Raw genomic sequence first — 18,139 nt, forward strand, 5'->3', positions numbered from 1 at the left:
GACCCCCTCAGTCATACAATTCCCCCCCCCCCCCCCCCCCACCAGCCCCTCGGTTATATAAACAATCACAGACCCCTACCTACCCCCCATCCCCGGCAAGAGTTTTTACAGGGAGACACAAGAGGCGATAGCACACATCAAGCCAATCAGGAAGGTGGCATGCGGTCCGGGTACTGGGTGGCGTCATGCTACGGTGCCACACAGGAGGGTAAGGGAACAAACCAGAGGGTGGCCAGGGGTGCTCCAGCAGACAGACAACACACCTAAGTTAGAAATAGAAATTTCTACCTGTGCTGTCTGCTGAAGTGCCCCCCCCCCCCCCCCCCCCCCCCCCCCAAGTTGATGGGAAGTGATGCGCCCTCTGCAACCACACAGGTCGTCCAACCCACCTCGGTTCAGATGTCAATGTATTCATATCTTTTATGGAGAAACATGAAGATTTTTATTTAATGGAATACAAGTTTTTAATAATCTAGGAAAGCTGACAGTCCCTCTGTAAAGCGGTTATCCAGGTTTAGAAAAACATGGCTGCTTTCTTCTAGCAATAGTGCCACCCTTGTTCTCAATTTGGGTGTGGCTTTTGCTACTCAGTTCCATTGAAGTGAATAGAGCTGAACTGCAATACCACACACAACCAGAAGACAGGGGTGGCGCTGTTTTTGCAAGAAAGTAAAAAATTTTTCTAATTCTGGATAATCCCGTTAATGGTCAGTCTGCTTGGCCAGAAGTCCAGATGAAACACAAACTACAGACAGCGTCCAAAGATTTTATTTAATATATGACCAAAACTGAACGATTGAATATAAATGACGGTAAAAGCCATCAGTCCAACATTTCTAAACATTTATAATATATATTCATTAGTGAGGCCAGTCAGACGGTCTCCCGGGTTTGCTAAATGTTTTAAATGACCTTGGAGAACTTTTTTTTCAGTTCTGCTGCTTTACTAAGGAAATCACTTACTGCATTTTAAAACGTTATTCCCATTAGCGTTAGGAAGTGGATCTCAGATACTTAAAGTGAATGTCACTTAAAAAAAAAATACTACTGTTTTCTTGAATATTATCCAGTTATATAGTTCAGCCTGAGTGGCTTCACTCTGCAAGTACTGTTCAAAAAAGTCCTATTAGTTTCAACAGAAGAAAATCACCATCTCGATAGGGACCGTGTGATTGCTGGACCATGCAGAGGCCGTCTTTATATCAGACAAGTAGAGACCCTGATAAGTAATAGGTAAGACTGTAGAGAGAACCAAATTCGGTAAAAATGTAGCTTTTATGAAATTAAAGATATATGACTGGTTGTAGCTGCACTCGGGGCAAGGATGGGGAATAGAGATGAGCACAACTCGAGAATGCTTGAGTCCCAATGCTCGGCATTTGAATATCGGTGGTTGATGAAGTTGGATGCAGCTCTAGGGAGTCCGAGAGTCCTAGACTATGGCTGTTGGATACAGCCATAGCCTATTTTCACACTGTGTAAAAACAAGGGGCATATTTCAAAAACAACTGTCATTGTTGTGCAAACAACGTCCATTGTTACAAACATAACAATTGCCGTTGTTATGAAATACGACGTTGTTTATCCAACAGCCATAGTCTATTTTCAGGCTATGTTCACACTACGTATCAGACCGGCCGTTCCGTGACCCCGGCCAGGTCTGTGCCCGGATCATCGCGGCTGGCACTTAAGTACCGCAGAGCTCTGATGTGGGCGCATCAGCGCGCGCCCGCATCAGAGCTTCCCATGGCACACAGTGAAGCAAGTGGCCGGAGCCGCTCACTTCACTGTGTGAACTGACACGTCTTTCTGCGGCCGAATTCACTGAATTCCGGCCGCATAAAACTGACATGTCAGTTATTTGCGGCCCCGTATGGGATCCCGGACGGAGCGTATATGATGTGTGTACGCTCCGGCCGGGATCCCATACCAGATAAGGTTATGTTGCTCTCCGCAAAAAGTATGGCTGTTGTTTTACGTAGTGTGAACATAGCCTCACACTGTATATATTTGGCTGGGTCCTTCCCGGAGGGATATCTGGCTAGTCCTGTGTTTCGAGACTTTTAAATGAGGCTCGCATATTTATGTTTCTCAGGGGGCAATGCACCTAGGATTTCACTGCATTGAGCGCTCTAACCAGCAGCCGACACTGTTATCGTTTGGCTGGTCTCCCTGAGATCAGAAATCTGTTTCTATTATGAAATACGGCAGTTGTTTTTACATAGTGTGAACATAGACTATGGCTATATCCATTTTTTTTACCAGACTACCTAGGGCTGCATCCAACTTTTTCAGCCACTGGTGTTCAAATGCTGAATGATCGGACTTAAAGTGTCACTGTCGTTATAAATTTCAAAATCTAAATCAACAGTACACGTGAAAGTACAGAGAGTCACGGCTCAATGTGTCCATCAGTCACATGACTGCCTTCTCTCTGAGACCTAGGAGACACGGGATTTCCTGTTTTCTGACTCTTTGAGAAAAAACAGTGAGAAAACAGGAAGTGTCGTGTTTTCCATGATAACTAAAAAAAAAAATGTAAATCGCAAACTTGCTTTATATCACATCTACTGTTGATTTACATGACACTTTAAATGAGAAGTCTGGCGAAAAAGTTTATTGAAGTATTGTATTGCCCCCCAAAAGTTATACAAATCCCCAATATACACTTATTACGGGAAATGCTTGTAAAGTGCTTTTTTCCCTGCACTTACTACTGCATCAAGGCTTCACTTCCTGGATAACATGGTGATGTCACTTCCTGGATAACATGGTGATGTCACTTCCTGGATAACATGGTGATGTCACTTCCTGGATAAAATGGTGATGTCACGAACCGATTCCTAGAGCTGTGCGGGCTGTGGCTGCTGGAGAGGATGATGGCAGGGGGATGCTCAGTGTCACTCCAGTGCCCTGTGTCCCTCAGTGTCCCCCTACCATCATCCTCTCCAGCAGCCACAGCCCGCACAGCTCTGGGAGTCGGGTCGTGACATCACCATGTTATCCAGGAAGTGACATCACCATGTTATCCAGGAAGTGACATCACCATGTTATCCAGGAAGTGAAGCCCTGATGCAGCAGTAAGTGCAGGGTAAAAAGCACTTTATGTGTATTTCCCGTAATAAGTGTATATTGGTGATTTGTATAACTTTTGGGGGACAATACAATACTTAAATAAAAATTTTCACCAGACTTCTAATTTGAGACCTTTGGCCCTCCAGCTATTGCAAAACTACAAATCCCATTATGCCTGGACAGCCAAAGCTTGGCAGTGCTGGGTTACTCCTTCTACCCCATCTAGCCTTCCCCCGGGGGACCATCTAGTCACATCTCTTCTCATATTCACCTTATTATAGATGTGTTCCTTATTTCACTGCTTTAGTGTAAATTACAACTAAACTATAAGGAGAAACCTTTGCAGCTTCTTTCCATTCTTCATAGTTAATTCCCCGTTTCTCGTATTAGAATATCTCTGAGTATTGTTCGGGTGATTTCCTTGAGCAGGTTATAAATATGCTAATAGAGCGATTACTTGATAAACTGAAAGCAGAACAATGTCCATCCGGGCATAAAGAGAAGCTCTGCTGAATAAGCATTTAAAAGCCTTCTCCTGGGATTCTCATTGAGACTAGTTGTGAAGATTGTTTTGACAGGGATTGTGGTGTGTTAGCACAGACCTGCTGCTTTCCCAGGAGCTCTGGCTACAGTTACAGAATTCACTCACATAGTAACTAACTTCACCTAACTTTCTCTTCCTCAGCTTTATTTATTCGGCTTGAATTTCCTAGCACATTTTTCCTGAACAATCTGGGTGGCTTCTTTTTTTTTTAACTTCTGGCTTCAGCTCAATTTAAAGCGACTCTGTACAAACAATATGACCCCCCGAAGCCACTTGTATCTTCGGATAGCTGTTCGGATCCGTTCGGCAGGTGATGCAGTTATTGTCCTAAAAAACAACTTTTAAACTTGCAGCCCCGTGCCCTAACTTTGCACCTCCGTCCCTCCTCCCCACCCTCTTCATCATTAGGAATGCCACTGGGACATTTTCTCTAGTCTGAACTTTGCACAGGTGCCTTATCGATCCAGCCCATGTTCAGTATTCACACAGCTGATGAATAGGAGACAATCTGTCTGGAGCATTCCTAATCATGAGGAGGGCGGGGAGGAGGGACAGAAAGGTTGTGCCAGCCTAATGCATACACAATCTAAGCCCCCGCCGTTGGGCATGGGGCTGCCAGTTTAAAAGTTGTTTTTTAGGACAATAACTGCATCACCTGCCAAACGGACGCAAGGACAGATCTTGGATTAAAAGCAGCTATCCGAAGGTACAAGCGATTTGGGAGGGTCAGATTGTGGTACAGAGTCACTTTAAATCACAGGACTAGAACAATCACAGGTGTCAGGTGAAGTGCTCGGTCACTGGGACTCAGGGATGCTGTGAGATCCCCAGGTGTCTGACATACAGCACTGGCTTACCATTCTAGCAGAGCCGCTCTACTTTAACCCCTTCCCTCTGCAGGACGTACCGGCACATCCTGCGGGGGAATGGGGAGGTTCAGAGAGGGGCCGCGCCGTGGCCCTGCTCTGAACCGCCGTGATCCCGGCTGCTTACTGCAGCACAGGACTATTAGTGGGTGCCGCTAGTAGTGTTTTTAATAATAAAAAATCCCCTCCCCTAATAAAAGTTGAAATCACCCCCCTTTTCCCATTTTATAAAAATAAATAAATAAATAAACAAACATATTTGACATTGCCGCGTGTGTAATCACCTGAAATATTAATTTATCACATTCCTTATCTTGCACGGTAAAGGTCGTAAGCGCAAAAAAAATCCCAAAGTGCAAAATTGTGCATTTTTGGTCGCATCAAATTCAGAAAAATTGTAATAAAAAGAGATCAAAAATTTGCATATGCGCAACCAAGTTATCGATAGAAAGAATACATCGTGGGGCAAAAAACACAGCCCCATAGACCAAAGGATAAAAGCGCTATAGGCATGGGAATGGAGCGATTTTAAAGAACCTTTAGTTATTTTGAAAGGTTTTGATTTTTTATAAGCCATTAAATAATATAAAAGTTATACATGTTACATATCGTTGTAATCGCAACAACTTGAGGAACATGTATAACAATGGCGTAAACACAAAACCACCCCAAATAAAAAATATTGCGTTTTACTTTCAATTTCACTGTGCATATAATTTTTTTCTGGTTTCGCAATATATTTTATGCAAAAATTAAGTCTGCTATTGCAAAGTACAATTAGTTGCACAAAAAATAAGGGCTCATGTGGATCTGTAGATAAAAATATGCAAGTGCTATGGCCTTTTAAACCCAAGGAGGAAAAAACGAAAACGCAAAAACATATGCCCAGGAGGAAAGGGGTTAAGGACACCAATGATCCTACTGAAGATCCTCACTCCTGTGCTTAAAAGGGTTGGCCACTTCTTATACAATATTACCCCTTCAGGGATTCACCATTTTTTCCGGAGGAGGAGCGCAGTGGGAACGCGCACACTCTAATGAGTGGCCAGAGGACCTTGTCTAAAGGGGAGAAACCGGTGAATCCCTGAAGGCACCATAGGTCTAAGTATTGACCCTTTCTAAATAAATCAGTAGGGTTAAAAGGTATAAGAAGTGCCTTAAGGATGTCAGAAAGGTAATGTCTTCCAGGGGCGGGCATGATGGTTAAAGGGAACCATCATGCCCGCCCCTGTATGACATTACCTTTCTGACATCCTTAAGGCTGCTACTTCCAATTTATTTATTTTTTTAAAAATCTTTTACCCTGTTTTGCACACTTAGTTCAATGCCATAAACGTATAATTTAGGACTACATGTCGAGGCAAAACTATGAAAATTCTGCAAAACAGAGTGAAACCTAGACTCATAAAGAGTCATCCATCAGCACTTAGGAGAGGAGAAAACCCCTGTGGAGGAAACCTCTAGGGAAACATGGCTGAAGGATTGCCCTTCCCTTGGGCTTAGAGGCTTAATGCCAAACTGTAACTAATCAAATGCACAAAAGATCATTATACAAGCCCCTTTTTTTAGCTGTAAATACTGATCAAAGGCAAAAAAAGGAAATCTTTTCAGCTGGTTTTTGCTTTTTGTTTTTTCCTGTTTAGCTGCCCAAGGAAACTATGTGTGAACATAGCCATTATGGTGCCGTCTCACATGCTTTTTGTGTGGTGTTTTTCAGGCCTCCAAAAAATAAAAATCAGAAAATATACATAGTGCGCTGCTGTGTGATCCGGCATCCCGCTCTCTGTCTCTGCTGTCAAGCTCTGGCAGCTCTGTATCTTCAGGATGTCACCTCCTACAGCCGGAGGAGGCAGCAGCCTGGTGATACAGCAGCCACCGAAGAGCAGGAAGAGAGCTGGAGAGCAAGATGCCGGATCACACAACAGCGCACTAGGTATGTATACACTGCTTGTGCGTTGTGGAAACTATGCATATATTCATGCTGTCAGTTTCTATGGCAACACGAATGATACAAGGATTGTTTGTGCGACTTGGCCACTCGATTTATTGTGCTGTGCACATGTTACACATGTGCATATGCAAAAAAAGGGTCCGTGGAGCCTCAGTTACGAGTCTCAAAACACGGGAATAGCCAGATATCCCTCTCTCCAGAGAAGGAAGCCCATTGCCAAGGGGTGCCTCCTAGTGGGGAGAGCACCAAACCACCCTGATACGTAGTCCCTCAGGTCCTCACTCTGTTGCGAGCTTTGGGACCTAAATAGGGAAACACCAGGGTGGCCCCTGTAAGTCAAAGTCTAACTCTGTGGCGAGTATAACGACATAAGACAAGGGTTACCAAGGCAGGCATCCATCCACAGACTGCAGTTTCGGGGTATTTGCCCCTTGTCAGTGTGGAGCAGGATTCTGGCTCCCGGGGGCAATGATAAATAGACCAACAAAACACAACAATCACTGAACTCAGGGATAACAGTGAAAAATTCCAATGGAGTACTGATTTACGAGTCTCCATTGATTGTCCCATACAAAATTTGAATATGCAAAAAAGGGGTCCGTGGAGCCTCAGTTACGAGTCTCAAAACACGGGAATAGCCAGATATCCCTCTCTTCAGAGAAGGAAGCCCATTGCCAAGGGGTGCCTCCTAGTGGGGAGAGCACCAAACCATCCTAATACGTAGTCCCTTAGGTCCTCACTCTGTTGCGAGCTTTGGGACATAAATAGGGAAACACCAGACATGTGCAATCGCTTCACTCTCCGCCCGTCCCATAGACTCCATTCTATGGTCAGGGGGATTCCGCCGTCCACCCAAAGAATCACTGTGGCTATAATTCTGTGGCTGTCCCATCATCTACACACTGAAAAAAAAAAAAAACAAGGCATACACAAGCGAGGCTTGCGAGACATCCCATTAACCACACAGAGTCAGGCGGGATTCCGCAGCAGGGGGCTCCACTACGAAATTCGGCTGTTTTCATTCAGTGTGAACATACCCTAAGGCTGCTCTAACAATCCACCTGACATGCTATGGTTTGACGTTACGATGTGCTACGCGTTCAGCCTCTTCTGTAGGCCATATGGCTATTTATGACTAGTTACCATCTCTTTTCTGTCATCTTGAACCAGTCTGGCCCTCCTGTGACCTCTATCATTAAAGGGAACCTGTCAGCCTATGTATGCTATCCTGTCTGAAGCCGGTATAGAGTAGTGACAGACACTGGTTTCAGCACCCAGGGCCGGCGTTAGGGGGGGGCAAAGAGGGCAAATGCCCAGGGCCCCCATCCCCCCGGGACCCCTCTGCTGCTGCCGTGGTTCCTGTACCTCAGATGAAAGAATACACGGCAGCAGCCTGCTCCAAGGCAGAGAAAGCTCTGCTCTCAGCACAGACCGAGCTGCTGCTGCTGGAGCCGACACCCCCTCCCCCTCCTCCTCCCCCTAGAGGTCCTGTACCTGGAGGGTCCTGTCCTGCTGCAGCTGCTGTAATGTTACACTGCTCGGCAGTCGGGACAATAGGGAAAAGGAGGGAGTCACCAGGCAGCAGCATGAGGCTCCCAGTCCTGCCCTGTCATCAGCTTATTTACTTCCAGCTCCTAGTGTAAGTATATGTATATAGTGTATATAGTGTATGTGTGTACAGTTATATAATGTGTAGGGGGGAGGCTTGTACTGTAATATGTGTATGGGGGGGTGTACTGTAATATAATGTGTATGGGGGGGGGTGTATTCTTATATAATGTATAGTCAATGTGTAGGTGTGCATGTGTGTACTGGAGGTTTACATATACATAATGTGTGTTTAGATATGTGTGAGGTTGTATATGTGGATACTATATAATGTGTATGGGGTGTGTGTGTATGGTTAAATAATGTGTTTGGGGGGGTCTACTGTTATATAATGTGTTTGGGGGGTGTACTGTTTTATAAGACATATTCAATGGTGTGTCTGTTTTTGTGTACTGGATGTTTATTCATAATAATGTGTGTTTGAATATGTGTGAGATTGTATGTGTGAGGCAGGTTTACAACTACATATAACACCGGACGTTCTGTGACCTGGCTGGTGTTACTAAAGATTATTCCGGCCAGTACTTTGTTGAATTCGGATGTGGGCGCCCACGTCCCAATTCACCGCTGCACACAATGGAGCGAGCGGCTGGAGCCGCATGCTCCATTGTGTGAACTGACATGTTCTGTGTTGTTTTTTTGTGCAGCCGGATAGAATCCCAGCTGGAGCGTATACTATTTGTATGTATTTATGTACTATGTGTTTACGATCTGGCCGGGATTCCATTCATTTCAATAGAACATGTTTTTTGTATAAATCACGGCCGTTGTTGCAAATTGCAACAACTGCTGTGATTTATACAAAATATACATTGTGTGAACATAGCCTGTATATGTGTGTGTTCTCATGTACGAGTAAACATCACAATGCGTAGTGGATATAATACAATGTAGAGTGCATCTGGCTAGTAACACCTCAAATCTGCTTCACTCATCTCTAGCAGGTACAATGGCCTTATAGGACATGTGTACAGTGCCTGCCAGGTGGTGGAGGGGTGCTGTGGCAGCTGGTGTGCGGTAGCATCACTACCTGATCAAACAGAGAAGAAAGGTCCTGCAAAACTCCTTTAGGGTAGCTTCACACGTACCGTATCGCTGCTGATTTTACACAAAAAAAAAAAAAACGCAAGAAAATCACAGATCCGCCCCTGCGATTTTAGATGCAGAAAAATCGCATGAATTGACCTGCGTATTATGTATATATAAAAAACGCAGCGTAAATTACCCACATAATACGCAGGTCAATTCATGCGATTTTTCTGCATCTAAAATCACAGGGACGGATCTGCGATTTTCTTACGTAAAAACAGCAGTGATACGGTACGTGTGAAGCTACCCTTACTGGGTTCACACTACGTATATTTCAGTCAGTATATTTCAGTCAGTATTGTGGTCCTCATATTGCAACCAAAACCAGGAGTGGATTAAAAACACAGAAAGGATCTGTTCACACAATGTTGAAATTGAGTGGATGGCCGCCATATAACAGTAAATAACGGCCAATATTTCAATATAACAGCCGTTGTTCTAAAATATCAGCAAATATTTGCCATTAAATGGCGGCCATCCACTCAATTTCAACATTGTATGAACAGATCCTTTCTGTGTTTTCAATCCACTCCTGGTTTTGGATGCAATATGAGGACCACAATACTGACTGAAATATACGTAGTGTGAACCCAGCCGGTGCGTTCACATGTAGCGAGTTCGCAGGGGATTTCATGCTGCAAATTTCTCAGCAAATCCGCTGCTATACTCAGTATCATTATAGTCAGTGGCCCTGGATTCTTACAGATTTTCATTCCGCTGTGAGAATGGAGTGACGGCTATTTTTAACTAATTAGCTGCTAGTAAAAATAACCAGCTCATGCTTACCTGCCCAAGCTCCTGCCTGAGTCTCCGGGTCCCTGCTCACTGATGGCCGCTCAGCCAATCACAGCCTGCCGCAGGACAGCACACTGGCTGAGTGCAGAGACCCAGAGACTCCTGGAGGAGAGTGACGAGGGAGTGCGGGCAGGTAAGCAGTTGCTCTCTATTTTTACCTGCAGCTAATTAGTAAACATGGCGGTCACTACATGCTTGCAGCAGATATTCAGAATGCAGGGCCAGAGTTCATAATGATACCGAGTATCGCTGCGGAGAAACTTGCAGCATAAGATCCGCTGCTAACTTGTTACATGTGAACGCACCCTTAGGGGGAAATTTACTTGTACTATGTTTGCTGCAGATTTTACGCTACAGATTTCACGCTGCGAACTATGCTGTGTAAATGAATGATGAAACACTGCATCCAATCTACAGCAAACATGGTAAATTTAATTGGGCCCCACTTTTAATTTTGCCCAGGGCCTTACTTAGCCTAAAGCCAGCCCTGTCAGCTCATGAATACACTGGACTCCTAGTTCACAGCACTGGTATCTCACCACAATGAATAAACTGTAACCTCTGCAAAACCAGAATATATTCACACATTAGTGACTATGCTGAGATCTACGCTGACACTGACATTGAGAGGGATAGTGGGGTAGTGTAGGGGAGGGAGGGGCGACAAAGGCAGATGCCCTCTAAGGAGCACAAAATATGATTTTTACTGTGCCCTTTAACCCCACGTGGTGAATGTGCATTAGGCAGTGATGAATATGAATACTTTTCTATGTTTAGTACTATATAGGGGCAGAAAGTCTGGTGATAGACAAGAGCCCATGAACCTGTACATACATTCAAACTGAGACTTGGACTAAAGCAATTTGACAGGTGGCAGCAGAGAGCACTGTGTCAAATTATAAAGAATACACCACTTCCTGCAGCACATGTTGCAGCTGATAAGTACTGGAAGACCTGAATTTCAAATAGAAGTGAAATACAAATCTATATAACTTCTGACATGAGTTGATTACTCCAGAGAACCCCTTTAAAGGGATAGTTCAGAAAAAAAAATTCTTTCAAATCAACTGGTGTCAAAAAGTACCACAGATTTGTAATTTACTTCTATTAAAAAAATCTAAGGTTTATTAGTACTTATGAGCTGCTGTATGTCCTGCAGGAAGTGGTGTATTCTTTCTTTCTAGTCTGGAGAGCAGGAGAGATTTTCTATGGGGATTTGTTACTGCTCTGGACATTTCTTGTCATGAACAGAGGTGGCAGCAGAGAGCATTGTGTAAGACTGGGAAGAATACACCACTTCCTGCAGGATATACAGCAGCTGATAAGTACTGGAAGACCAGATTTTTTTTTTTTATAGAAGTAAATTACAAATCTCTGGCACCAGTTGATTTAAAATATTTTTTTTTTTTTTGCTGAACCACCCCTTTAAATTAGGGACAGGCGATACTGTGCTGGAGGGATAGTATACCATTATATTATATTCCCATATACAGTCCACTTACAGGATGATATATTTGTACAGTATATGTCCGTATACCGTGTAGAAGTCGCAGTAAATAATTAACATTTATTGCATATAAAGAACTTCACCTCTAACAGGAGATTTAATTCTCACCGAGCACAAAGAAATGGCTAATCGGTATTTTGCCGACAGCCGTTCCCCGCAGAGTTGCAGCAGACGGTATAACAGAGATAAATTAATTCCATAGCACGGAAATAAGCAGCTGAACACTTCACAAAAAAAAAAAACATTCCCTTCGAGGAGTCCTCAGGTAGCGCACGGTATGGGGAATATTGATTTTAGTCAGCATAAATAGTGGCGCTGCCATGATGTGTATGGACTTGATAAATAAGAATGCCAGGCGCTTACGTTGATAAAGTATTTTTGTATACTCCAAATCCTTTTTACAATCTTAGGCGAGGAAGAGTTGCTAGGCAACTTTTTTATATCTGGAGAAAGACCAATAAAATGGATAAGCAGCCTATTACAATGCGCGGTCTGCAGCCCCTCACGGCATCTGTAGCCTAATATTTAAATGGACAATGAGGTCGTTACCCAAAAGGCAAATCTACAGTCCGCCTCAGTTATTAGAAAGTTTCCCTCCAACTAGTGACGTTGAAAGGATAGGATTAAAAGTTGTTACGGATCTGTCATGGGGGACTCATTGGTAGAGTATATGGGAATTCTTGTTGCGTGAGGCTGCCCAGTGGCCTAAGGATCAGAGGGATCTACCAATGTGTTGATAAGTTCTGCAGGTCAGTCACCTGGTGTCTGCTGCTGTCTATCCATGGATCAGACTAGGGCCATGTTCACATGGCATATAACACCGGCCGTTCTGAGACCCGGCAGGATCACAGAATTGCCGGTGTTACTGAAGATCATCCCGGCCGGTACTGCTGTACCGGCTGGATGATCTTCACTACTAATGAATTCGAATGCGGGCACATCAGTGTGCGCCCGCATCCGAATTCCCCGCTGGAGTGTGTGAGGTTCTCTGCGGCCGCTATTAAATAAATAGTAGCCGCAGACAACTGACATGTCAGTTTTTCCTTTGGCCGGATTGAATACCGGCCGGAGCGTATACTATGGTGGAGATTTATGAAAGGGTGTAAATATACACGGTGTAAGTGTAGCTTTAGAAAAGAGAGTCTCTGCGTTCTCCATACATGTGTCCACTACTACAGCTGTTCTGTCCTGGACAGAGAACCTGGCAGAGGCAGGCTCCTGGCTAAGTTTAGCAGGGATGCCTGATCTGTGTGTCTTGCTCTACTGAGAATGAGAGAAGAACTAACTAAAGTGGTCATACACTTTCTCTCCCCATGTAACTACTTCCTACAGGGTGTATGTAACAGCCTCTGTGAGTGGTGGAGAAGAGAGTCTATAGAAGAGGAGAAAATAGAGATGGGTAAGGAGAAAAGAGTCTCTCATTGGTGCACAGAATCACAAAATACAACAGTAACCCTTGAATGACTACAGCTGTGCAATATATTCCAAAAAAATACCTAGTGACATCTTGTGGTAAAACCTCAGAGTACAACTTCATTACCACTTTACTCTACAGTAAAGGTCTTTTACAAAAGGGGCCCAAACTATAAACACCCGTGGTGGGCACCACACCAGAACTGGATCCAGTTTTTCAAGGCACCCGGAGCAGAGAGGACAGAATTCAAATGCAGCCGCCTGATAAGCCGATCAGTCATTGTCCTATCTTCCTGGCTATGTTCCCATGTAGTATTTTTCTCAGCATTATTAACGAAAATCTGAAGTTGGTCTAAAACACATAAAAATATTCAACTTTTTCCATTATAGTTTTATCAAACCTGGTCTTGGCTAAAAATACTGACTCGAGCATGCTCCAGTCCTATCGTTCGGCATTTCATTGCTCGTGGCTAAAGAAGTTCGATGCAGCCCTAGGGAGTGTTAAGATGAATACAGCCTATAGACCTAGGGCTGCATCCAACTTCTTCAGCCACCAGTATTCAAATACCGAACAATCGGACTGGAGCATGCTCCAGTTGTGCTTATCTCTAATACTGACCAAATACTACATGTCAACAAAGTTTAATGGCACTCATATTGCTGTCACAATTAAGGCATGTTCACATGGTGTATAACCGCATGGTTTTCAATGCAGAAACTGTGGCAAATTTGAGGGGAATATAAACAGTGTCACCTTAAAAACCCTCCCCCATTGATTCTAAAGAGAAACAAGGGATCCTATCCATAACGCACCATGTCACTTCTATTCCTTATGAAGCTCCCATTGATTTTAGGACTGGCTCCTCCATGCTGACCCTCAGCTCAGTAAGCCAGGTCACAGCGCTGCACACAGGCCCGGGTCACTGGCATAGAGGTCCTAAAGAAGGCACTGTATTTGGGCATCATCTTGCTGTACCCATCACTACTGAAGAGACCATATGGCAGGCGGTACATCTTTATTTTCTATCTATTTTTAAGTAGATGCTACATGGGGACAGAAAAAAAATCACAATATAATGGTATAACATTGTAAAAAGACGATGCAATTTCTGCAATTTACAGCAATTTAGCTCAATTTACTGTCACTGTGTCATCCTAGCCTCGCTGCTGAATTTCCTAAAAATGATAGTAAATTGGGGCACGCTCAGACACACGGTACCTCGCCAATAACGTACACTTATAAAATGTCAATGGGGACAGCAAGGTTAAACTTAACCTACCGGGTGTCTAGGGGCAGCTGTTGCCTTACCATTACCCCCATTATACCAATAGAGTTGGCCCCAGATTGAAAGCACAGTCTTTTCTATACTTTTGCATTTACTTTTGTATTTCCTGACAGCTCTATTTAGATGGAACAGACGTCATTTGTAAAACTAACCTCAGAGAATTTCACTCATTACAATAATGATTTTTCAAACTACGCCTTTTCACTTTCCTTGTGGTTTCAGACATTACCGTCAATATTCAAGACTGATAAACTGCAATAGATGACTGGTAGCCGTATATAACAACATCTATGCGCATTGCACAATTTTATTCAATTGATTTTCCACTATTAAGGGAATGTAATATACTGCCTTCTACTTGCTTCTCCAGATCTTTTATTACATTCAGTGTTTTATCGGGTTGGTCTCCATTTTGACCTTTTCGGTTATGTTTTACTTCGAAACCAGGTGTCAAACTCAAGGCCTCCAGCTGTTGCAAAATTACAATTCCCATCATGCCTGGCCAACCAAAGCTAAGTTTTGTCTGTCCAGCCATGGTGGAGGGTCACTAGTTTGACATCCCTGCCCTAAAGCAATGATCTGCAACCTGTGGCTCCCCAACTGCTTCAAAACCACAACTCAGAAAGTCCAGGGACTTCTCCTGTTGGAAACTTTCTTGTTCTGTACCTCTATATATTGTACCTTGAGTTTATAGGTTTAAAGGGGTTGTTCAACAAAAATCTTTGTCTTTCAAATCAACTGGTTTCAGAACGTTATATAGATTTGTAATTTACCTCTATTAAAAAGTGCTCTCTGCTGACATCTCTGGCCGAGACAGGAACTCTGTCTCGGTTTTCTATGAATCCCCATAGAAAACCTCTACTACTCTGGACAGTTCCTGTCTCGGCCAGAGATGTCAGCAGAGAGCAATGTCTCAGACTGAAAATAAAATAACATTTACTGTAGGACATACAGCAGCTAAAGTACTGGAAGACTTGAGATTTTTAAATAGAAGTAAATTACAAGTCTATATAACTTTATGAAACCAGTTGATTTGAAATAAAAAGATTTTTGCTGGACAACCCCTTTAACTAACAACATAATGAGATTGTCTCATATTATTTCACAATGAGAACAACTCTTGTCCATGAGCTGTTCCGTCTATTGCAGCTCAGTGCTAGTCACATGAATGGCGATGAGATGCAATATGAAGCACAGGGGGATTTACTACAACACCAGGGGCATCATTGGGGGCTTAAATACAATACTAGGGGTATCATCTAGGATTAACAACAATACCAGGGGCATTATGGGGGTTTAACCTTAATACAGGCATGGGGGGTCACAAAACTTTATGCCTTTCCCTAGGTGCTGCCAACCCATCCTATGCCACTGAAGTGCACAGTATGACAGAGTATGGTGCCCATGTAATGTATGGCTCTTAAATATTTTAATAAATGCCTCTTTTAAATGTTGTCAATACAGTCCTACATGAACTTGTACGTGAACATGGCCTCACATGTAAGAGTAATATGATCTATAGGGGAGATTTATCAAAGGGTGTAAAATTTAGACTGGTGCAAACTGCCCACAGCAACCAATCACAGCTCAGCTTTTAGTTCTGGTAACATGAAAGCTGAGCTGTGATTGGTTGCTGTGGGCAGTTTACACCAGTCAAAATTACACCCTTTAAAAAATATATGGGGGAGATTTATCAAACTGGTGTAAAGTGAAGCTGGCTCAGTTGCCCCTAGCAACCAATCAGATTTCACCTTTCATTCCTCACAGACTCTTTGGAAAATGAAAGATGGAATCTGATTGGTTGCTAGGGGCAACTGAGCCAGTTTCACTTTACCCCATGTTTGATAACTCTCCCCCTTCATGTCTATCAGTTTATAAAGGTATTAATGTGTTAAAAACATCGGTTATTCTGTGAAGCAATCCTTCACAGTAGACGATTACAACAGGTTATTGTTCATTTAAATTAATTATAAAGGAAACCTGTCAGGATATATTGGTCTTTTAGGGCTCGTTCCCACTGAGGAAAGGTAGCGGAATTCCGCGACGGAATTGTCCGCCGCGGAATGCCGTTAGCCTCCCGCTCATAATGGGAGTCTATGGGAGGCGCGCGCTCCTGCCCTGTCCGCGCTGAAGAATGAACATGTTCATTCTTCAGCGCGGACAGGGCAGGAGCGCGCGCCTCCCATAGACTCCCATTATGAGCGGGAGGCTAACGGCATTCCGCGGCGGACAATTCCGTCGCGGAATTCCGCTACCTTTCCTCAGTGGGAACGAGCCCTTAGGGGGCAACATGACATAGGGACAGTAACGCCGGCCCAGACTCAACTTCTACGGAACATACTAAGGGACTCTTTTTGGGACATTTTATGTTTGATTTGTACACTACAGAAATGTCTTTTTTTTTTTTATCTTATGTTGTTAAGTAATTAACATCCTCTCATAATATAGTGCATGAGATACTGTACAATACATTTATTTTTGTCACAATGCAGAAAACAAAAAAAAAATATTGGAAGAAAAAAAGAAAAACACCGGCCCAGATTTACTAAGGAACCTACTCCTAAAAGAATGGCCCAGATTGGCTAAAATCATACAGCTGAGAACAGAATAACCTTCCCAATAGGTTTCCTTTTTTTTACAAAAATACATACACCTACCTTTTTTAGATACCGGACACCATATGTAAATATATAAAGATTAAAAGTAAATTTCCACCTGTAATAAAACACAGTAAATAACATAGTAAGTTATAATATAATAAAGTAAGGTGAAATGTTAATAATATATAAGTCGGTGCTACTCCTAGAAAATGGAAACAGAGTATGCAAAAAAAGAAGCACAGTTAAAGCGGTTACCCAGCGCTACAAAAACATGGCCACTTTCTTCCAGAGACAGTGTTTTTGTAGCACTGGAAAACCCCTTTAAGCAATACTCTTGGGTCCACATGATAGCCCACATAATACTGACCATGAATACAGAGAACTGAGGAGGAGGCATGGTGCCACTAAACAAAACCAATGTCCAGTACAATGCAAAATGTCACAATAAAGGAAGGTATGAAAGTGGCATTCACCCTCCATAAAATTATCTACTTTATTTTCAACATATTAAAAGAAGCCAATGCTGTATACTATCCCGACCTGTTACAGCTTTTTGTTGGAAATAATTTTGTGCCAGTTTTTCTTTTTTGCTTGTGGCATAAATTAAAGGGGTTGTCCAAATATTTCAACCCCCGGCCTTATGGGTAGGGTTGAGCAGAGAGGCTGAACTGTTCGGGTTCGGCAACATTCTCCAAACCGGAATGCTCAGCATTTGACTAGAGAAGTTAGATGCAACCCTAGGAAGTCCTAGAAAACATGAATACAGCATATTACCTATGGCTGTATCCAAATTTAAATGCAGCACGTTCAGGTTCGGAAAAGTTTGCCAAACATGAACAGTTCGGCCTCTCCGCTCAACACTACTTATGGGTCATTAGGGCATATGGACATTATAAAGGGAAGTCCCTACTAAGGACTATTCTCTATGAACCAAAGCAAAGAGTTGGTAGCCACCATCTTCTCATGCGCTGTCTATACACTGATGGCCATTCATCTGAATAGTTGCCATGTATTACTATATTGTTCCTCAGCAGCATGCAGTGGGTCATATATTATTCTGGTACAATCAGCTGTTTACAAGGGGTAATGAGGCCTGGAGGTGGCTCTTGGATTAAAGGAGCTACCTATGATAACCCCCATTCATGTTGGCCCATAGCGCACAATGTTAATCTTTCAAAACTACAGACTATTTGCCCGGCCTAAAGTCATGGCATCGCCAACAATTATCACTATATTATATTAAAGTAGTTAAAAACATCCTTTATCATTAATGTTTTCCGAACCAATAATTTCACCATTAATTATTACTTTCCTGTGGAGTGTTATATTTTACGAAGTATAATGGGACTATGTGAAATAATACAAACAAGGGTATAAAGTACACCTATGTGCAATAAAGGTGGAA

At 43.1% G+C, this 18,139-nt stretch overlaps 1 protein-coding gene across 1 annotated transcript in view; it reads right to left on the reverse strand.

Moving 5' to 3' along the window:
* The window catches only part of CERS6 (ceramide synthase 6), a 180,675-nt gene that overhangs the window by 72,566 nt on the left and 89,970 nt on the right, over window positions 1-18,139 (reverse strand). The window contains exon 4 of the mRNA XM_069982865.1: window positions 16,792-16,849. Coding sequence (XP_069838966.1) covers window positions 16,792-16,849 — 58 coding nt within the window. The remainder of the gene's footprint in view (window positions 1-16,791; window positions 16,850-18,139) is intronic.

Source organism: Dendropsophus ebraccatus, chromosome 9, assembly GCF_027789765.1.
Source record: "Dendropsophus ebraccatus isolate aDenEbr1 chromosome 9, aDenEbr1.pat, whole genome shotgun sequence".
NCBI lineage: Eukaryota > Metazoa > Chordata > Amphibia > Anura > Hylidae > Dendropsophus > Dendropsophus ebraccatus.